This window comes from Rattus norvegicus, chromosome 17 (genome assembly GCF_036323735.1).
Source record: "Rattus norvegicus strain BN/NHsdMcwi chromosome 17, GRCr8, whole genome shotgun sequence".
Taxonomy (NCBI): domain Eukaryota; kingdom Metazoa; phylum Chordata; class Mammalia; order Rodentia; family Muridae; genus Rattus; species Rattus norvegicus.
The window spans coordinates 88,725,717-88,745,547 of record NC_086035.1 but is presented as its reverse complement, the minus strand read 5'-3'; the positions used below and the strand labels follow the sequence as shown (position 1 = coordinate 88,745,547).

Below are 19,831 nucleotides of genomic sequence, written 5' to 3'. Positions count from 1 at the left end.
AATTATATATATAATATATATAAATATATATTATATATATATATATATATATATATATATCAATTCCAACCCCCCTCTGGTTCTTTGCAGTTTCCCATCGGGGTCTCTGGTAAACCCCATCAACATCAGTTCTCTCCAAATCCCTCTCTGCAGGTTCTCCTCCCTCCCCTCCATTCCTTCCTTGCATCCATCCCTGAAAGGCTACTTCTAGAAGTCCCTCACTGTGGAGCTGATGGGTAACAGTTCTAATCTGAGAGTGAGAGCTTTCCTATGACGCCATCGGGAGAGCTACTAAAGTCTCTTCCTAGTTTCCTGTTTGGGTGAGACTGATTCCTCCCTCCCCAACTCTCATGGAGAACCTTCAGCTGTGCCTAAGGAGAACAGGAGGAGGAAGACACCAGGAAGGAAAGCTGATGACTAGAGAAGAAGGGGGGAAGCCAATAGGAGTACTCTGGATCCTGGAGATGGCTCTGCTGCTGAGTGACTCAGTGCTGAGTGGCCAGAACTGCCCAGGGGATGGCACAGGTTTAATTACACGCTCTGGTAGCTGACTAACAGCAGGCTTGCGCTCCAGACTACACTCACAGGAAGTGGGCAGAGGCTATCCCAAAGTGACAGATTCAAGGAATTCTCACTCCTTGTATCCTTGTAGTTCTCTCTCTCTCTCTCTCTCTCTCTCTCTCTCTCTCTCTCTCTCTCTCTCTCTCTCTCTCTCACACACACACACACACACACACACACACACACACACACACATACTCACACGCACAACTGGTGTTCTTGACTCTGATGGGCACAGCCCAAGCTCTCCCAAAGTTCGGGGACAGAGTTGTTAACCTTCTCCCCTTGTGCTATGGAAGGATTGAGACCAATTGCTACATCCCCCAAGCCCCGCTGCCGCTGCACACCAGGGAATGGCTTTCCGTGAGTGCCTAAAGCAGACAGACCGGGCATTTGTCACCCCTCCGCGCATGAGCTCGCCTGGACTTCTCTTAGTCTGAAGTTCTGTTCCAAGGCTGGAGACTTAAGTCTCACTGGCAGACAAGTGTGTTTCCCCAGAGTGCCTATTTACAAAACCAAAAGATGACTCTGTGTGTGCCCTATCCAACCCTCTTCCTACCTGAATTCCGGGACCAGGTTAGGTTGAAGCCCGTAGAAGGCAGCAGAGAGAGTGACCAGCCACCCGGGCTTGTAACTCCCATTCTCGCACTCCAGAAAAGGTGGAGACCACTTGACATGGCTCCTGTCCCCGCCAAGCCCATCCCTGCGCCGCCAGCTGTGGCCCAGGCCCCGTGGCCCCTGATTGGAGCCGCGGCGGTGCAAGTGGGGCCTCCACTTTCGCCGAAGCCCGTGGAACCACTCGGTCTCCAGAGTGGCGTTAGCCAGGTGGTGAGCGGAGGAGGACAGGTCCTGCAGCAGGATGCGACTCTCCTCACGGGTGGCCTGGAGGAAGACTTGCGGGGCGGGCGTGGACAGCGACTCGGTGCTGAAGGTGATGGCCGCCCGGGAGATGCTGGGCTCTCCCTCCAGGAGACTTCGCACCAAAGCCTGGTACCACTGCAGGTCATCCTGCACGGTCTGCTCCCGAGACTTATTGCTCTGCAACATCATGTTGAGGAAGTTGGTGGCGTGTGTCAGAGTGTCCAGCGCCCCGTGCAAGGAAGGATGGGAGCTGGCTAGGGACGGTGACTTCCCCGGCAGGCCCGCCAACTCATAGCGGCCTGAGCAGTTGGCTCTCTTCAGCTGGTGGAAGTCCCCAGTATAGAGGTAAGAGGCCACGTCCATGGGCACCTCCTCGGCTAGTTTTTGTGCCAAGATGGTGCCGTCTGTGGAGCGGCTCCAGGGAATAGAGGGGTCCGGGGCAGAGGCTCGCGGCAGCTGCTGACCGTGCTGCTTCCCCCTCGAAGTCCTCTCTCGAGAAGAATCTGGCCGTTCTGAAGGGTCGAGGCTGGCACCAACCTCTCCCAATCCCAGATGAGCGAGCAGGAGGCAGAGGAGTAAAGAGTAAGCCATGGCTCCCATCTGTCTAGCACAGAAGAGAGGAGATAACCGGAGGAGTCACTTTGTAAATTTCGGTCCTTAATTTATCACCAGTAAGACTTTTGGGGGAGAGGCTTCCTTCTCCAGGTGGAGCCCAGTCCAGATGGACTTTAAAATAAGAATGTTTTGAAATTGGCCCAGCTGGTTCAGCTGCCGTCACAGACCCAAATCACCTGTGGCAATGCTGGCTGTGTCCCGCTCCACAATGGGTCGGCTCGGGATTACGCACCTCGCAGCCTTGAGCCAAACAGGTTACATCCCCGGCAGCTATAGTTAGCCGGCTTACGTCTTTCTGCTCAGCCGCTTCCACCGCCGCTCTCATTGAGGTGTGTTCAAGAGCTGGTGCTGATGCTGCTGATGCTGCTGATGCTGCCACCGCGGCCACTGAAGACGCTGCTCCATCATCTCACCCTTGGCAGGTCGTTCCCGCCTCCTGGCTGTGGCCCCTCCTCGACCCTTTCGCCCCGAGATGAAAGCGCGCACACAGATCCACGCCGCGAGCTCAGCGGCGAGTCCCAAGGAACCCAGGTTTTCTTTGAAGACGTTTGTGTCTCTGGAGTCCAGACTGCCAGGCAGCTGGTTAACTGGAGCCCTTACCACAAACCGCACCGCTGCCTCTCCCTGCTCTCAGATGAAACCAGTTTAAAGAGACAGCTTGGCCGCAACCAAACCCTTCTAGGGCGGCTTCAAGTCGTCTTGTGCCCTGTTTGGTCGGCGCCTCTGTCAATCAGCTGACTGCCATTTGTTGGCTGGGGCGGGAGCTGTCCAGTGCTGAACCCGAGGCGCACTGAGGAGGCGGAGGAGGAGGCGGCGGCGCTGCTTTCACCCACTCGTGTTCCCTGATGACTCGGAAACCTGCAGGGGTGGCGAGGAGTGGGCGGGAAAGAGGAGAGAAGCGGCGCTTTTGGTGGCTGAAAGCGAAGGAAACTTGGGCTACTGAGCAGGAGGAGGCTGTAGGCATCTGGCTTGCTTAGTTAGATCAGCCCTTCCTTTTGCCTGGAAAAGAGGGAGAAGAGAGTAGTTTTCATTTCTGACTGAAACTGGGGAGGAGGGAACGTAGGATGGAAACGTGTCCTTCTTAGCATCTGCTCATTTTTTTAGGCAAATTATCAAATTCTCTTCCTCATTGTCGGTTAAGGAAATGATTAAACCTGGCCTTCCAATGATGGTCTTAGCTGTGAGAGAGTAATGGAGACATCTACTGGCTGAGCGTCAAGGAAAAATAAATGTCATATTTAAGGAATCCTCTTCTTCGGAGCCAGAATGAAAGCGGAGCTCTGACAATAAAGATGTGTGGAGAGGGGACATGACCAAGAATTGCGTGTTGTAGACTGTGAGAGAATGAGGACGAAAACGAGTGAATCCCTAGTGTGTGTGGGATACAAAGTCACTGTCGGTGAGTTACTGGAATTGATGAAAAACAGCTCAGACTTCAAGGGAGGGCTCCAGAGATGTGTCAGCTCCTTAAAGAATTGGGAAGGGCCCCTAAGCCACCTGGGTGTATCACTTGAAGTTTCCTGTGACATTTCCCTGTTGCATCTGCACTTTCCAAGTGGGCCTCCACTTTCGAATTCCTCAAGAAGACACATGTAGAAAATCCCAGGTTTATTTTAGTCCCCAACTAACAATAGTGTCACTCATGCCAGTCCAAGAGACTTACTGTACTATATATCATTTTGTTCTGGCAAGAAAATACCTTAGGCTATTCTGGGTTTCTATCATTATATACTGATAAGTAAGGAAAAATGTTTGTTTAGCTCTTAGCTTTGCACAGTGGGTGTCCAAGATCAGGTGGTCCCTGATTTGGGTGACTGGTGATGGCCTTCTGGAGAGCATGGAAGACAGTATGATGCTCAGTAATATATTGAGGAGGGAGAGAGAAGCCAATTGGCATCGAGAGGAGGACTAAACAGGGTTTTTATGACAATCTAGTCGCACAAAGCCCTACTGACTCTCAGCATGAAGCATTCATCCACTAGTGAGAGTAGAGACCCCACAAACTAATTGCCTTCTACTAGGTCCCACCTCTTAAAGTTTTACCGTATTAACACGTCCACGCTGAGGACAAAGCTTCCAGTGAAAGAGTCTTTGGAGCACTATCCACATCAAGTAATAACAACGTCTAAGTACTGGGATGTAAGAGACAAAACAAGAAATATCTTCCCAGTCACAATCATGGTGGTACACTGAATATCTAGAACACTGCTGGCACTGTACAGTAGGCTCTCACTATATACTTGGTAATTAGTGAAGGAATTAGATGGTGATAAACCTAGCTATCCTTTTCTCATGAGAAGAGTTTTGCTCAGCGAGCCAGGGATGAAGGCTTTTGGGATAGGACTTAGCAACCAGTTTTCTCAGCTGTTATATATGGTTTCCTAATACATTTTTGTGATTATGCTAACAATATAGTTATTTGATTTGTATTTACTTATAAGTAGATTCTGTGCTTATATCTGTCCTAGTTAGGAGTACTATTGCAGTGATGAAACACCATGACCAAAAAAGCAAGTTTTGGAGGAAATAGATTATTTCTACATCACAATCTATCATCAAAGGAAGACAGGAAGGAACAGAAAGAGGGCAGAAACCTGATGCAGAAGCTCATTCAGAGGCCATGGAGGGATGCTGCTTACCGGCTTTCTCTTCTTGGCTTGCTTAGCCTGCTTTCTATGGAACCCATAACCATCAATTAGCCCAGGGATGGCACCACCACAATGGTCTAGACCTTCTCATATCAATCGCTAATTAAGGAAATGCTGGCTTGCCTATAGCCTGATCTTATAGAAGCACTTCCTCATTGGAGGTTCCATCCTCTCTGATGACTCTAGCCTAGGGGTAAGTTGACATCAAACTAGCCAGCATAATATCTGACTTTTTGTCTAAATCTTTCTTTGCAACATATGCTAAGTAGAAGTAATTTCAGCTTATTAGTCTGTTATATCACATGTGGCAATAATTACAGATGGAGTTTCTCTTGAATTTGTCATGGTATTCTCTGTTTTTGCATTTATTTAGCTATCTAAAAACTTAAATGTAATTTCCTCAGTGACTATTTTAGGAAACTTATAGAACATTTAAAATTATTTAAATGTCTTCTGTATCTAATTTAAAAGGAAGGTATTTATCATTAGTTGTTCCTTTATACAATTAATTTAGTGCCCCAAAATAATCAAAAGACCTGAGCACTGGCTCTAGCCTTGTTTTAAAGAAATATATGTGGAGCCTGAAGAGATGGTTCTGCAGTTAAGAATAATGGGTACATTTTCAAAAGACCCAGGGTCAAAGAGCCAGTAGAGCTGGCCCTGATCTAGAGGGAGTGGGTGAACCATCAAGAGAGAGTTGGTCCCTCTACCTTGCTGGGGAGGGAGGAAATGCCCTCTTCCCCCTCACCCCTCACTACCTGAGGTTGTCAAGAGAGTGGGTGACCTGGCCCTGACCCCTCAATGGCTGCCACACTCAAGAGAAGGGACCCTCCACCTCTCCTGGCCAGCACAGTATGTTGGCCCTGGTGGAGGAGGAACAGGTGAGCCAACCACAAGGAAGAGAACATGAGAGAGCTGGCCCAGTCACTCATCTGGCATGAGGTGGCATGAATGTATGGCTGATGCCCTCCCCCATCTCTCTTTGCCACCTGCAGTAGTCAGGAGAGCTGTCCCTGAAATCATGAGAGCAATAGCTAGCCCTCCCCCCTTATTGGCTGTAGCACTCAGGAAAGTGGGCCCTGCACCTCACCAGGGCAGCAAAGTGGAACTGACCTTGGTGGTGATGCAGATAAGTCATCCCTGAGGGAGTGAGAGTGGGAGGGCTGGCCCATGCCCCTCATAGGCTGCAGCACTTTAGAGAGTATGCCCTGTACCTTGACTAGGCAGCACAGTGGATCTAGCAGCATGGGTGTGGGTGAGCCAGCCCCAAGAGCATTGAGAGCAGGAAAGCTGACCCTGCCATCTGCCTATGGTGGCATTGGGTGACCTAGCCAGAGCAGTGCTGGAGAGCCCCCCTAATGGTGCAGATAAAGAAGAGCTGACATGCTGACCAGTTCAGCTATAACCAAATCCAAGATCTAGGGCTCTGAGTTGTCCCACCCCAAAATTTATATTATCTATGAACAGTTGGAATGCATGAAAGGGCCAGTCTTGCTGTTCCAAAGCAGCAGGATCTCCATAACACAGGGCAATAGTATAACAAGGAGGAGTTGTTATGAGGAACTAATATTGATGGTGTTACTGTAGGCTTATATTTTTCAAAACTTTAAAAGTGTGCTTAAATACTTTAACCTCCTTTCTAGCCAACAATGCACCAGATATAGTAGAAAGGAAAGGTTAATGGGGCAAAGGAGAATGTGGACCTGTTCAGAAATAGTTCTTGTAGAGAAAACAATCTGTTTTTGCCAGGATATCAGCAGTTCAGTTCACATAAATCAGCAGTGCTAGTTCAGTCCACAAGAAACCATGAAGCTCTACCAATCACCCAAGTCCATGGAAGCAGCAAGAAGCTGTCAGAGCACCACCAGAAGTTCTTTGGTGGCATTACTCTCTATGGACACATATGCACACAAATGATGACCAGCAAACAGTGACAAGGTGAACCAATACCAAAAAGTGACATGAGTGAAGTCCAGTGATGACCAGCATTGAGTGGAAAAGTGAGCCAATAAGACACAGCATCACCCACTGTCTGTTGGGTTGTACTTATATCCTTTCCAAACATCACATGTTCTCTCAAGCATCCAATGTAGAAAACACCGCATCCCCTTTTTCCACTCTGCATCCTGAAAAAAAAAAACAAAACAAAAAACAAAAAACAAAAAACAAAAAAAAAAAAAAAGCCACATCTGTTTTCGGCAAAATATTCTCCCATGTGTCCGCTTCAGCAAAAACATAGTCTTATATGTCATCCTCACATGACACAACTGAGTCCCCAAAGAAACCAAAAGTTCTCACTTCATGACACAGAAGCCAAAGGTCTCAAACCAGAGCAATGACTCACTGTAGCGAACATTTGCAGCAATCACTATTCCTTAATATCTCTTAACATCAGTGGACTTGATTCCCCAGTGAAAAGACATAGACTAGCAGGCTGGATACATAAACAGGACCCAGAGTTGTGCTGCATACAGAAAACCCACTTCAGTAACAAAGACAGACACTACCTCAGAGTAAAAGGCTGGAAAAAATTTTCCAAACAAATGCTCCAAAGAAATAAGCTGGAGTAACTATTCTAATATAAAATAAAATCAATTTTCAATCAAAAATAATCTTACCAAAAAGATAAGGATATGTCAAAGTCATTAAAAGAAAAATCTACCAAGATGAACTCAATTCTGAACATCTATGCTCCAAATGCAAGGGCACCTACATTTATAAAAGAAACTTTACTAAAGCTCAAAGCATACATTGTACCACACACAGTAATAGTGGAAGAATTCAACACCCCACTCTAATCAATGGGCAGATCATTGATTAGAATGACAGAAACTAAACAAAGACATAGAGAAACTAACAGAATTTACAAACCAAATGTATTTAACAGATATCTATAGAACATTTCATCCTAAAACAAAAAAAAAAAATATACCTTCTTCTCAGTACCTCATGGTACCTTCTCCAAAACTGACCATATAAAAGAAGCCTCAACAAATACAAGAAGATTGAAATAATCCCATGCATCCTATTACATCACCACGGACTAAGGCTGGTCTTCAATAACAACAACAACAAAAAAAAAAAAAAAAGACAGAAAACCCACATATACATGGAAGCTGAACTACTCAATGATAAATTGGTCAAGGAAGAAATAAAGAAAGAAATTAAAGACTTTTTAGAATTTAATGAAAATCAAGGCACAAAATACCCAAATTTATGGGACACAATGAAAGCAGTGCTAAGAGGAAAACTCATAGCCCTGAGTGCCTCCAAAAAGAAAGTGGAGAAAGCATATGTGAGAAGCTTGACAGCACACCTAAAAGCTCTAGAACAAAAAGAAGCAAATACACCCAAGAGGAGTAGAAGGCAGGAAATAATCAAACTCAGTGCTGAAATCAACCAAGTAGAAACAAAAATAACTATATAAAGAATCAACAAAAACAAGAGCTGGTTCTTTAAGCAAATCAACAAGATAGATTAAATCCTTAGCCAGACTAAGGGCACAGAGACAATATACAAGTTAACAAAATCAGAAATGAAAAGGGAGACATAACAACAGAATCTGAGGAAATCCAAAAAATCATCAGATCCTACTACAAAAGGTTATATTCAACAAAATTGGAAAATCTGGATGAAATGGATGATTTTCTAGACAGAGACCAGGTACCAAAGTTAAATCAGGATCAGATAAACCATCTAAAAAGTCCCAAAACCTGTAAAGATTTAGAAGCAATCACTAAATGTCTCCCAACCAAAAAAAGCCGAGGACCAGATGGGTTTAGTGCAGAATTCTATCAGACCTTCAAGGAATACCTAATACTCTTCAAACTATTACACAAAATACAAACAGAAGGAGCACTGTCCAATTCGTTCTTTGAAGCCACAATTATGCTTATACCTAAACCACACGAAGACCCAACAAAGAAAGAGAACTTCAGACCTATTTCCCTTATGAATTTCATGCAAAATACCCAATAAAATTCTCACAATCCAAGAACATACCAAAGTAGGCTTCATCCCAGGGATGCATGGATGGTTCAATATGTGGAAATCCATCAACATAATGCACTATATAAACAAACTCAGAAAACAAAACACGCGATCATGCCATTAGATACTGAGAAAGCATTTGACGAAACTCAACACTCCTTCATGATAAAAGTTTTAGAAAGATCAGGAATTCAAGGCACATACCTAAACATAGTAAAAGCAATATACAGCAAACCAGCAGCCAACATCAAACTAGAGAAAAACATGAAGTAATTCCACTAAAACCAGGGACCAGACAGAGTGTCCACTCCCTCCCTACCTATTCAGTATAGTACTTAAACTCCTAGCCAGAGGAATCAGACAACAAAAGGAAGTCAAAGGGATACAAATTGGAAAGGACAAAGTCAAAATATCATGATTTAGAGATGATATGATAGTATACTTAAATGACCCCTAAAATTCCAACAGAGAACTCCTACAGCTGATAAACAACCTCAGCAAAGTGGCTGGATATAAAATTAACTCAAACAAATCAGTAGCCTTCCTCTACTCAAAGGATAAACAGACTGAGAAAGAAATTAGGGAAATGACACCCTTCACAATAGTCACAAATAATATAAAATACCTCAGTGTGACTCTAACCAAACAGGTGTAACTCTAACTAAGCAAGTAAAAGATCTGTATGACAAGAACTTCAAGTCTCTGAAAAAATGATATCAAAGAAGATCTCAGAAGATGGAAAGATCTCCCATGCTCATAGATTGGCAGGACTAATATAGAAAAAAGTGTCATCTTGCAGAAAGCAATCTACAGATTCAATTCAATCCCGATCAAAATTCAAGCTCAATTCTTCATAGAGTTAGGAAGAGCAATTTGCAAATACATTTAGAATAACAAAAAACTCAGGATAGGGAAAAATATCCTCAACAAAAAAAGAACTTCTGGGGAAATAAACATCCCTGAGCTCAAGCTGTATTACAGAGCAATAGAGATTAAAAAATGTATGACATTGGTACAGAGACAGACAGGTAGATCAATGGAACAGAATTGAAGACCCAGAAATGAACCCACACACCTATGGTCACTTGATCTTTGACAAAGGAGCTAAAACCATCCAGTGGAAAAAAAGACAGCATTTTCAACAAATGGTGCTGGTTCGACTAGAAGTCAACATGTAAAAGAATGCAAATTGATCCATACTTATTGCCCTGTTCAATGCTCAAATCCAAGTGGATCAAGGACCTCCACATAAAACCAGATACTCTGAAACTAATAGTAGAGAAAGTGGGGAAGATCCTCAAACACATAGGCATAGGGAAAATTTTCCTTAACAGAACACCAATGGCTTATGCTCTAAGATCAAGAATCGAAAAAATGGGACCTCATAAAATTGCAAAACTTCTGTAAGGCAAAGGACACTGTGAATAGAACAAAATAGCAACCAACAGATTGGGAAAAGATCTTTACCAATCCTACATCTAATGGAGGGCTAATATCCAATATATACAAAGAACTCAAGAAGTTAGACTACAGGAAAACAAATAACCCTATTAAAAAAATAGGGTACAGAGCTAAACAAAAAATTCTTAACTTAGGAATACCAAATGACTGAGAAGCAACTAAAGAAATGTTCAACATCCTTAGTCATCAGGGAAATGCAAATCAAACAACCCTGAGATGTCACCTCACACCAGTCAGAACGGATAAGAACAAAAACTCAGGTGACAGAATATGCTGGGGAAGATGTGGAGAAACAGGAACACTCTTCCATTGTTGGTTGGATTGCAAGCTGGTACGACCACTCTGGTAGCAGAGGATGGCATTGTCTGGCATCAATAGGAGGAGAAGCCTTTGGTCCTGTGAAGGCTCAGTTCCCCAGTGTAGAGGAATGCCAGAGTGTGAGTAGGAGAAGGGGGGAACACCCTCATAGAAGCAGTGGGAGGAGGATGGGTGAGGGGGGAATTGGGAAAGGAGATAACATTTGAAATGTAAACACATAAAATATCCAAGAAAGAAAGCAAGTGAAGATGTGTGGACAGAGGGATATACTGTGGGAACACACTGTGACACTCTACAGCTTCCACAGCGAGATATTGTCTATGCTTTGTTTCTGTTATTATTGTTGTGTGGTGTGTGTGTGTGTGTGTGTATTATTTTGGAAGGTAGATTGCAAGGCCAAAGAGCAGGTAGGAGCGAACAGGGAGATTAGCAGGACTGGGGTGCATGATGTGAACCATAAGGAACCAATAAAAAGAAAAAAGGACCCAGGTTCATTTCCCAGCACCTAAATGGTGGTTCACAATAATCTGTAAAGTTTAGAGGATCTGGCATCCTCTTCTGGCCTTTGCCAGTACCACAGGCATGCACAAGATGCACATACGTACATGCAGACAAAACACACTTATGCTCATAAAATAAATCTAAAAGAAATGCATCATTAATAATAATAATAATAATAATAATAATAATAATAATAATAATACAGGTTGGCCTGGTGCAGAGATGAATGTCTATAAATAATCTTAGCATGTGAGACATCATGCTTCAAACTGGTATGGGCTACAGAGAAAAACTTTATCTCAAAAACTCAATGGCTGGGGATATGGTTAATTCTTTGCTTCACATGTCCAAGGCTCTAGATTTGATTATAGCACAGAAAAAAAAAGCTTAAGAAAAAGTGCAAAATTATTGTCAACAGTATATTTGATTTTGTATAATATATTGACATCATTTCTTAACATTTCAATAAGTGCATAATATAAAATTACTAACAATCTATATAACAATCTCACTAAGTCTTTCAATACCACGTGTATTTTACATTCACAGAACCTGGTATTCTCACTAGCCTCAATAAGTCTCCTGTCACCAGAAACTAACACAGATCTAGAAAACAGTATTGTAGTTCATAACATTGAAGAAAAATCTTGGTCCCAGGCTGGAGAGATGGCTCAGAGGTTAAGAACTGTGACTGCTCTTCCAGAGGTCCTGAGTTCAATTCCCAGCAACCACATGGTGGCTCACAACCATCTGTAATGGAATCTGATGCCCTCTTCTGGTGTCTGAAGACAGCGACAGTGTACATACAAAAAATAAATAAATAAAAATCTTTTAAAAAAAAAATCTAGGTCCCATCAAAATAAGACTATGCAGATCCACATGCTCTAGAATTGATCCATTCAATAGACCAATAGTCAAGGTGACTGAATAAAAGAACAATCCTACGTTTCAGGGCCCATCGGTGAAAGAAATAATTCCCCCAAAGCTCTCAATAGAAACCACGATCTTAAAAATACTCAAAGCAGAAGATAAAACCCCTACCAACTCTCAGAAGGCACAAAATTAGTCTAGTTCAGTGAACACTTAGTGAACCTCTACTAACTCTCAAGCCTGTTACTGAGTTAAAGCCGGTGCACCATCCGCCTTCCTGGCTGTCATGCTCAAGTGGGTGCAAAGAGGCAAATAAACAAGGCGGTTCCATACTGTGATGAGGACCGTGAAGAAATACACACTGAAGTGAGAAGGAGAAGGAAGTATGGAGACGGGTAGCTTCTTGTATGAAGGGATAAACAGAATCGAGCAAGAGGAGATGACACCTAAAGGGCAAGGAGACTAGAGTAGTAAATGAAGCATAAGAGACGGAAAACCTTCCCTTGCTAGAGAATGAGGTATGAAGGCACTAAGGCCACTTCTTACCAAAGTTAAGAAATGGAAGACAGTCCTACAACACGTTGGCGTTCATGTATAAAAGCCCTCAGCAACAGAGACAAGAGGAAAATCACTTTATACAGTATTTAAGACAACAAGCGAATGTGGTGTGGATGCCTCCTGCCCCCGATCCCAGTTATATGTACATAATTAGTAGATGTAACTATTCCTGTGCCCATCTCAGAATTAAGAATTAAGTTGTCTAAACACACATTAATACTGCGTGGGAGTTTGGTTTTTGAACAATGGATATCAGATTTGGAGGCACAGTGTGAAAAGGCCCGAGTCTTTTTCATCACAGCATGAAAGGCCAATCTAATTGTTTAAGAACAAGTTTTCAGTGATGAGACAGCAATATATGGTGGAATTACAAGTTAGTCATTGTCTAACTTCATGATGCATCACTATTTTTAGAAAGAAAAAGGACCTAGAAGCACAGCTCAGAGATTAAGAGCACTTGCTACTCTTCTAGAGGACAAGAGTTTGGTTACCTGCGCCCATGTCAGGTGGCCATATCTAACTCCAACTCCAGAGGATCCAGTGTCCTCTTCTGATATACATGAGTGTCTATAAACATGTAATATGTATAAGCACTGCGCATGCATGCACATACATGCACACATACACACACACACACACACACACACACACACACACACACACAAACACACACACATACACACCTAGGAATAAAGATAATGAAAAAAGAAATCCTTAAAAGAAAGGAGTAAACTTAGTGTGTCTCTTGATAAAAGGAGGTTAAAATGGTCTAATGTCAGATTTTACAGGGGCAGGAAAGGTGGGTGTGTGTCTTAGTGAGGGTTTTACTGCTGTGAACAGACACCATGACCAAGGCAACTCTTATAAGAACAACATTTCATTGAGGCTAGCTTATAGGTTCAGAGGTTAAGTCCATTATCATCAAGGTAGGAGCAGGGAAGCATCCAGGTAGGTGTGGCATAGGAGGAGCTGAAGGCTGCTAGCAGAATACTGGCTTCCAGGCAGCTAGAATGAGGGTCTTAAAGCCCACACCCACAGTGACACACCTACTCCAACATGGCCACACCTACTCCAACATGGCCACACCTTCTAATAGTGCCACTCCTTGGGCCAAGCATATACAAACCATCACAGCGTGCTTTTAAATACTTGAACCCTGTCTTAAGTCACCCCCCCAACACACACACACACACACACACACACACACACACACACCCCTTTGGTGTTTCATGCCTTTATTTCCAGCATTTGAGAGGCAGAAGGAGACAGATTTCTGTGAGTTCAAGGCCAGAGTGGTATACAGATAGAGTTCCAGGTCAGCCAGGGATGCTACACATAGAAACCCTGTCTGATAACAAACAAACAAGATCCAGTAATAGGGTTTTATATTGTTTACTGAGGGAATCTTTTCTTGCATGAAGTTGATGAAGACGAATTTGAACCAAGTTCAGTTTTAATACTTCAAGTATCTAAACATTTCTTTTTATTTTCCCTTTGTATAGGTTTGGGTCTATATGATTGAATTCTGTGAGTTTGGGTGCCTGAGGAGTTCAGAAGAGGGCATCTGATCCCCTGCTGCAGAAGTTACAGATATTCATGAATGGGGAGTTACATCCAGGGCCTGTTCAAGGGCCTTGAGGTGCTTGAGGGTTTAGTTATAGTAGTTGGCCTGGCTCAAGGCCTTTCCAGGATCACTGATCCTTGTCTTACATCATTCTTAAAGGCAAGATTTAAGAAGTCAGAGATAAGGAATGAGATGTTAGATTGACAGTTGGAAGACCAGTTCTTGAAAGATCCCCGAAGGGAGACCCTTATTCAAGTCTTGGGAAATCACGGACCCCAGACACAGAGAGACCATCTTGACGTAATACACAAAGGCAAGGTGTATTACAGAGATCTCTGGGCCGACACATATCCCACGCAGGAGACAGAAGTGTCGACCCGGAGTGGCTGGCAGAAGGGCTTTTTAAAGGAAGAAGTCACAAGCCCTAGGAGATGAGGGGATATCAAAAGGAAATACCAAAAATGTCACAAGGGGAAACTCTCAAAGTCACAGGATTGTTCTTAAGACTCTAGGGTTTAAATCAGGGGAAAGGTCAAGCCCTCATTCTTCTGAGAACAGATCTTGATTCCTGTCCTTTAGGGTAAATGTTTGTCAGAGTTGACGAGGCATCTGAAACACATCTGGTTAGGCTTCGGCCGGGTTTCCTGGAATACTATCTGTAGGACACAATGGCTGGAACATTATTGTAGGGCACAATGGGGGCTTGAACAAACATCACAGGGGCAGAACAGAGCCCGTTACTCATTTACTCACATGTGGAGGGTCAGTGAGTCTGTACCAGTCCTCCTGCATTTTTAACAATTTGTCTTCCTGAGTCAAATCCTGTTGCTGAGTTTTGAGCTAATTTAAAACCCTATCTCTCATTCTGATTGGTCTTTCCTTTATCTAATCATGTGACCTTCACAATTTACTCAAGCTTTCTGTGAGCTTTGCGTCTTCTGTAAAGTAGGAGTGACGTAGCAGATACATTTCTACGGCTGAACAGTTGTATCTGAAGGACAAACAGCATGGCTGGATATATTTTTCAGGAATTCATGGCTCCTAACAACCCTGTATTTACAAGGTAGATGCTACTTTTAATTAAATAATGCTGAATGTTAGTAAATAAAGTAGCATGACCCCAATAAAATTTTCAGATAAAGCACATAAAACTACAGAGACACAGCAGTCTCTCAGTATAACACGAACTGAGAAGTGAGCGTCTTCTGCCTGGTCTTGCTGAGAACCTCTGCTTCCCTTAGTGTATCTCACGCCTGGGTCTCATTTGTTCATTTGCAAAATGATGATTGCAGCCTTTGTGATCTAAGACCAGTGGTTTTGAAATTTCCACATGAAAAAGTGTCACTAGAGAACTCTGATCTTGGGAGTCTGGCAGGACTTGAGAACCTGCATTTTAATAATGTAAATGATTCTAATGCAAATTCTCCATTGAATGTAGGCTGAGGAACATTGCCTAGAGCCTTGGAGAAGCATCCTAAAATACTGGAAGAAGAATCTGGAAGACACAAGCCTTGGGAACAAACTGAGACTAAAAGGAAACCAGCCCAAAATACCATCATTGTCTTATTATAGTCATGGGGTGCTCACAGTAGCCAAGCATTGTCCTAAGGATTTTACATAATTGAGCTCATTTAATCTTCGTTACAACAATATGATTTCGGGGCTGTTACATTTTACAAGCAGGAAACAATAACAACAAGAGCGAAATGAATTGCCCAAAGAAATGTAGCCATCTGGCTCCAAATGTCAGGCTTCTAATCATGAGACCAGAGGTTCTCCATTGACAATAAGTGCAGGGCTCACCTGAAATGCTTTTAAAAGCACACTCCCCAGATAGCTGCTTTGGTGGGCCTAGAGTTGAGCCGGAGAGCCTGTACTCCTAGTACTCTTCTAAGTTACTCTAGTCCAAGGGCCATATTTTGGGAGCTACCATCGTGAGCTCTGTGTTCTGTGTTACTTTCTCTCCGCTCCAACAAACATGCTTTGTAAACAACTTAAAGGAGGAAGATTCTATTTTGGCTTATGATTTCAGAAAGATCAGTCCATCACAAGAGAGGAGACATGGTGTAATAGATCAGTCCTTGTCATAGCATCGAGGAAGCAGAAATGGGTATAGGGAAGAGAGTCAGGGCAAGATGCCCCTCCCATCATACAGCCGCTTTCCCAGCCTTTTACCCCCTCTCAGAAATTACTTATTATGAAGCACTTGCTCCATCCAATAGGCTGCACTCCTCATGATCTATTGCCCCCTAAAAGCACCCTCAGAGAAGCCTAGACGTGTGCTCTTCAGACCCCTCAGGCATCTCTAATGTGCTCAGGTTAATAGGGAAGAGTAATTATGAGGTGTGCATTTAATGTTCTGTACATTTTTACACAGAAAGAGCAGGAAGTCAACATTAACGGACATAAAGATGCTAGAAATCTAAGAGGAGGTAAATCTCACTTGTCTATTTTCAATTTAGGAAACTTGCTGTGGGTGCTCACATTTTCACTTCACAGTTTGTTCTTGTTTGCCTTCAGCTTGCCCTTCCATTCCTGCCGCCGGTCAGCCTCCTCCTACCAGCTCTTCCCATGCTGTCTCCTCTGCTTTTCACTCTGAAGGGCAAGTCTCGGGATCCTCTCATACTACCATAAAGTGTAACTTTAAAACGAGGAAGAAAGACAGAAACAGTACTGAGTACAGAGCTAACCGCAGAGTCACCCCAGTCACTAGCACCATTTCCTCTTACACTATACACTGCCTCTAACAGGTCTATAACCCTAACGGCCCCGAAAGACCTTCCCAAGCACAGGAGGAGTCACCAGGACCTGGTACTCAGGTAGGAAAATCCTGAACACACTAAGGCAAAGCATTTATCAGTTTTTACCATCAGGACCCATGACACTAACTTGACACTCAACAGGATAGATAGATAGATAGATAGATAGATAGATAGATAGATAGATAGATAGATAGATAGATACATAGATACATAGATACATAGATACATAGATAGATACATAGATAGATACATAGATAGATACATAGATAGATACATAGATACATAGATAGATACATAGATACATAGATACATAGATAGATGATAGATACATACATACATACATACATAGATGATAGATACATACATACATACATACATGATAGATACATACATACATGATAGATACATACATACATACATAGATACATACATAGATACATACATACATAGATACATAGATAGATAGATAGATAGATAGATAGATAGATAGATAGATAGATAGATAGATATCCAAGCCAATGACTGAGTCCTCTTCTCATCAGGGAATAAGAATGGCTTCAAAAAAACAAAATAAAATAACATTTAATTACATTAAAGTAATTAATTTGTAAAAGGTGAGAGGAGCTTGTGGATGGTAGGAGGAGCTTGTGGACAGTGAGAGACGGAAGAAGTAGGTTGTTCCTCTGCCCAACTTTGTCTGTTTCAGCTACTGAGGGAGGCAGCTCTTCGGGAAGTACCTGCAATCAGAGCTCAGTGTTGCCTCCGTCTGCATGAGCATGAGCATGAGCATGAGCATGAGCATGAGCATGAGCATGAGCATGAGCATGAGCATGAGCATGAGCATGAGCATGAGCATGAGCATGAGCATGAGCATGAGCATGAGCATGAGCATGAGCAGAGAATACATCATGGTCAGGTGACTTGGTTTTCCGCCTTAAACACAGGAAAGTTGATGTCATTAGACTCCATGTCTCTGGACTATCATCACTGTTCTGGAAGCATGTGGGAGCCATTACTGACCTCAAGCAGAGGTAGACGCCAAAAGGCAGGAGACAAGTTCCATCCTTCATGACCCCAGGTGCCTAATATCCTCCAACTAGGTCCCACTCCCAACTTTTTAGCCATGTTCCAACAATACCACCACATTTTATGATTTCATCGTGGGATTAATCCATTGATTCAAACAGAACACCTAGGATCTCCCAAATCCATAATCTGGCAACAAAGACCCCTCTGTATGTGAGCCTGTAAGGAAATATTTCATATTTAATAATAATGGTTAAGAATAGCCTGCATGGGGCTGGAGAGATGGCTCAGCGGTTAAGAGCACCCGACTGCTCTTTCAGAGGTCATGAGTTCAAATCCCAGCAACCACATGGTGGCTCACAACCATCTGTAAAGAGATCCGATGCCCTCTTCTGGTGTGTCTGAAGACAGCTACAGTGTACTTATATATAATAAATAAATAAATCTTTAAAAAAAAAAAAAAAAAAAGAATAGCCTGCATGGTGTGTATCATGTTCATACAATGACAAATGCAATCTCTCAGCCATGAAGAGCATACATTTAAGAGGCAGCATAAATAAGTCTGGAGGACTTTCTGATGGGAGCAGGGAAAGACAAATAACTCGTGGTCTCACCTTCAATGTTGGGAGCACAGAAAGACAAATACCTTGTGGTCTCACATTCGATGTTGGGAGCATGGAAAGACAAGTACCTCATGGTCTCACATTCAATGGTATTTGCCAAACGTGCCTTTGGGACATCATTAGGATCAGATGGGGTCATGGGGTGGAAGGCTTCTTATATGATTGATGTCATTATAGGAAAACAAGGAAAGACTCAGGTTAACACCCTCATTCTGTGTCTTCATGTAATATCCTGAAGCACCTTAGGATTGTAGATTCCTATCAGCAAGCTGGACCTCACTTGACATGGTCCCTAGTCTTGTATTCCCAGTCTTCACAACTACTCATTGGATAAACCTTTATTTTTGATTTTCCCCATCTTCAGTATTCAGTTATAGCAGCAAAACAACATTCTAAAACACCAAAAACAATACCTCCCAATGCCAGTCTCCCTTGACTAACAATCTTTTTTATAAGAATTTTTTCACCCTACCACTTCTCCATTACCTCCTAAAAATCTCCAGATCTAACCAGGTTATTCTAACAAAGCTGACCTGTTTGCATTGTTGGTAGATAATTCCATCTACTGAGAAAACATCCGTAAGCACTTGCTTCCTCTCTTTTAAAACATTTCAACATTATCAACTCGCAAACACTTTTCCATATGTGATATATGAATGAACGTCTCTATACATGAAAAGATACTCTGCCTCATTAGCCACCAGGGAGATGATAATAAAAACTACAGTGAGACTTTACTTCACCCTTGCAGGAAGAGCTATGATAAACAAGGATGCTAGCAAATGCTGGTCAAGGGGTGGAGAATCGGGGGCCTTCATATATAGGAAGGGAACATGAGGCACATCTATGTATCTAGAAAACAGCCGTAGCTCAGAATGTGAAACAAAAACTACCATAAGACCCAGATGTGGAAGAGGGATGCATAAGTAAAACTCCAGGAGGATAAAGTTCTGGATACATTGACTATCTAGGCCATAGAAAGGATGAGGCTTTGTCTGTCTAGGAACAGCAAACTGACCATGCGACCAGGTAATGAGGGATAGAAAGAGGTGGTAAAGACCTAGTGCTATACTGACTTGTGGGGAGGCAATGGGGGATTTAGACATGACTGATGAAAATTCTGGGCTGCTACTACACTAAAGAAGAAACAGAACCAATTAGAGTGCACTAAAGCATGATGGCTATTTTTCTGGAGGCTCCATGATAGTTTGCAGAAGACAGTACAGTTGAGAATTGCAAATCAAAACTGTAGTTTTCTGGTAATGAATGTTGCCCATCAATACCCAATGTATATTAGAGACAAATAAGGTTGCCTTAATAGAAAATATTAATAGAGAAAACAATTTCTGTAATTCTATCAAGAAATAGAGTCCTAGTTGAAAGGTTTTTTCATATATTTTAAAAATAACCATTACTACATATCTATATAAAAATATTCCTGTATGAATTGAAAAATGATCAGAGCATGCTAAC

General features: G+C 42.8%; 2 protein-coding genes across 4 annotated transcripts in view; one reads left to right on the top strand and one right to left on the bottom strand.

Annotated features, from left to right (window-relative positions):
- The window catches only part of Rps8l1 (ribosomal protein S8 like 1), a 995,681-nt gene that overhangs the window by 917,716 nt on the left and 58,134 nt on the right, over positions 1–19,831 (top strand). The window lies entirely within an intron of this gene.
- Gpr158 (G protein-coupled receptor 158) overlaps positions 1–19,831 on the bottom strand; it is a 466,781-nt gene that overhangs the window by 407,112 nt on the left and 39,838 nt on the right. For 2 of the 3 annotated variants that reach the window (XM_039095563.2, XM_039095564.2), the window contains one exon: positions 1,121–3,036. In XM_039095563.2, coding sequence (XP_038951491.1) covers positions 1,121–2,022 — 902 coding nt within the window. In that variant the 5' untranslated portion in view covers positions 2,023–3,036. Of the gene's footprint in view, positions 1–1,120; positions 3,037–19,831 lie in introns of those variants that run through there. The other variant, NM_001170326.1, reaches the window with a different exon arrangement.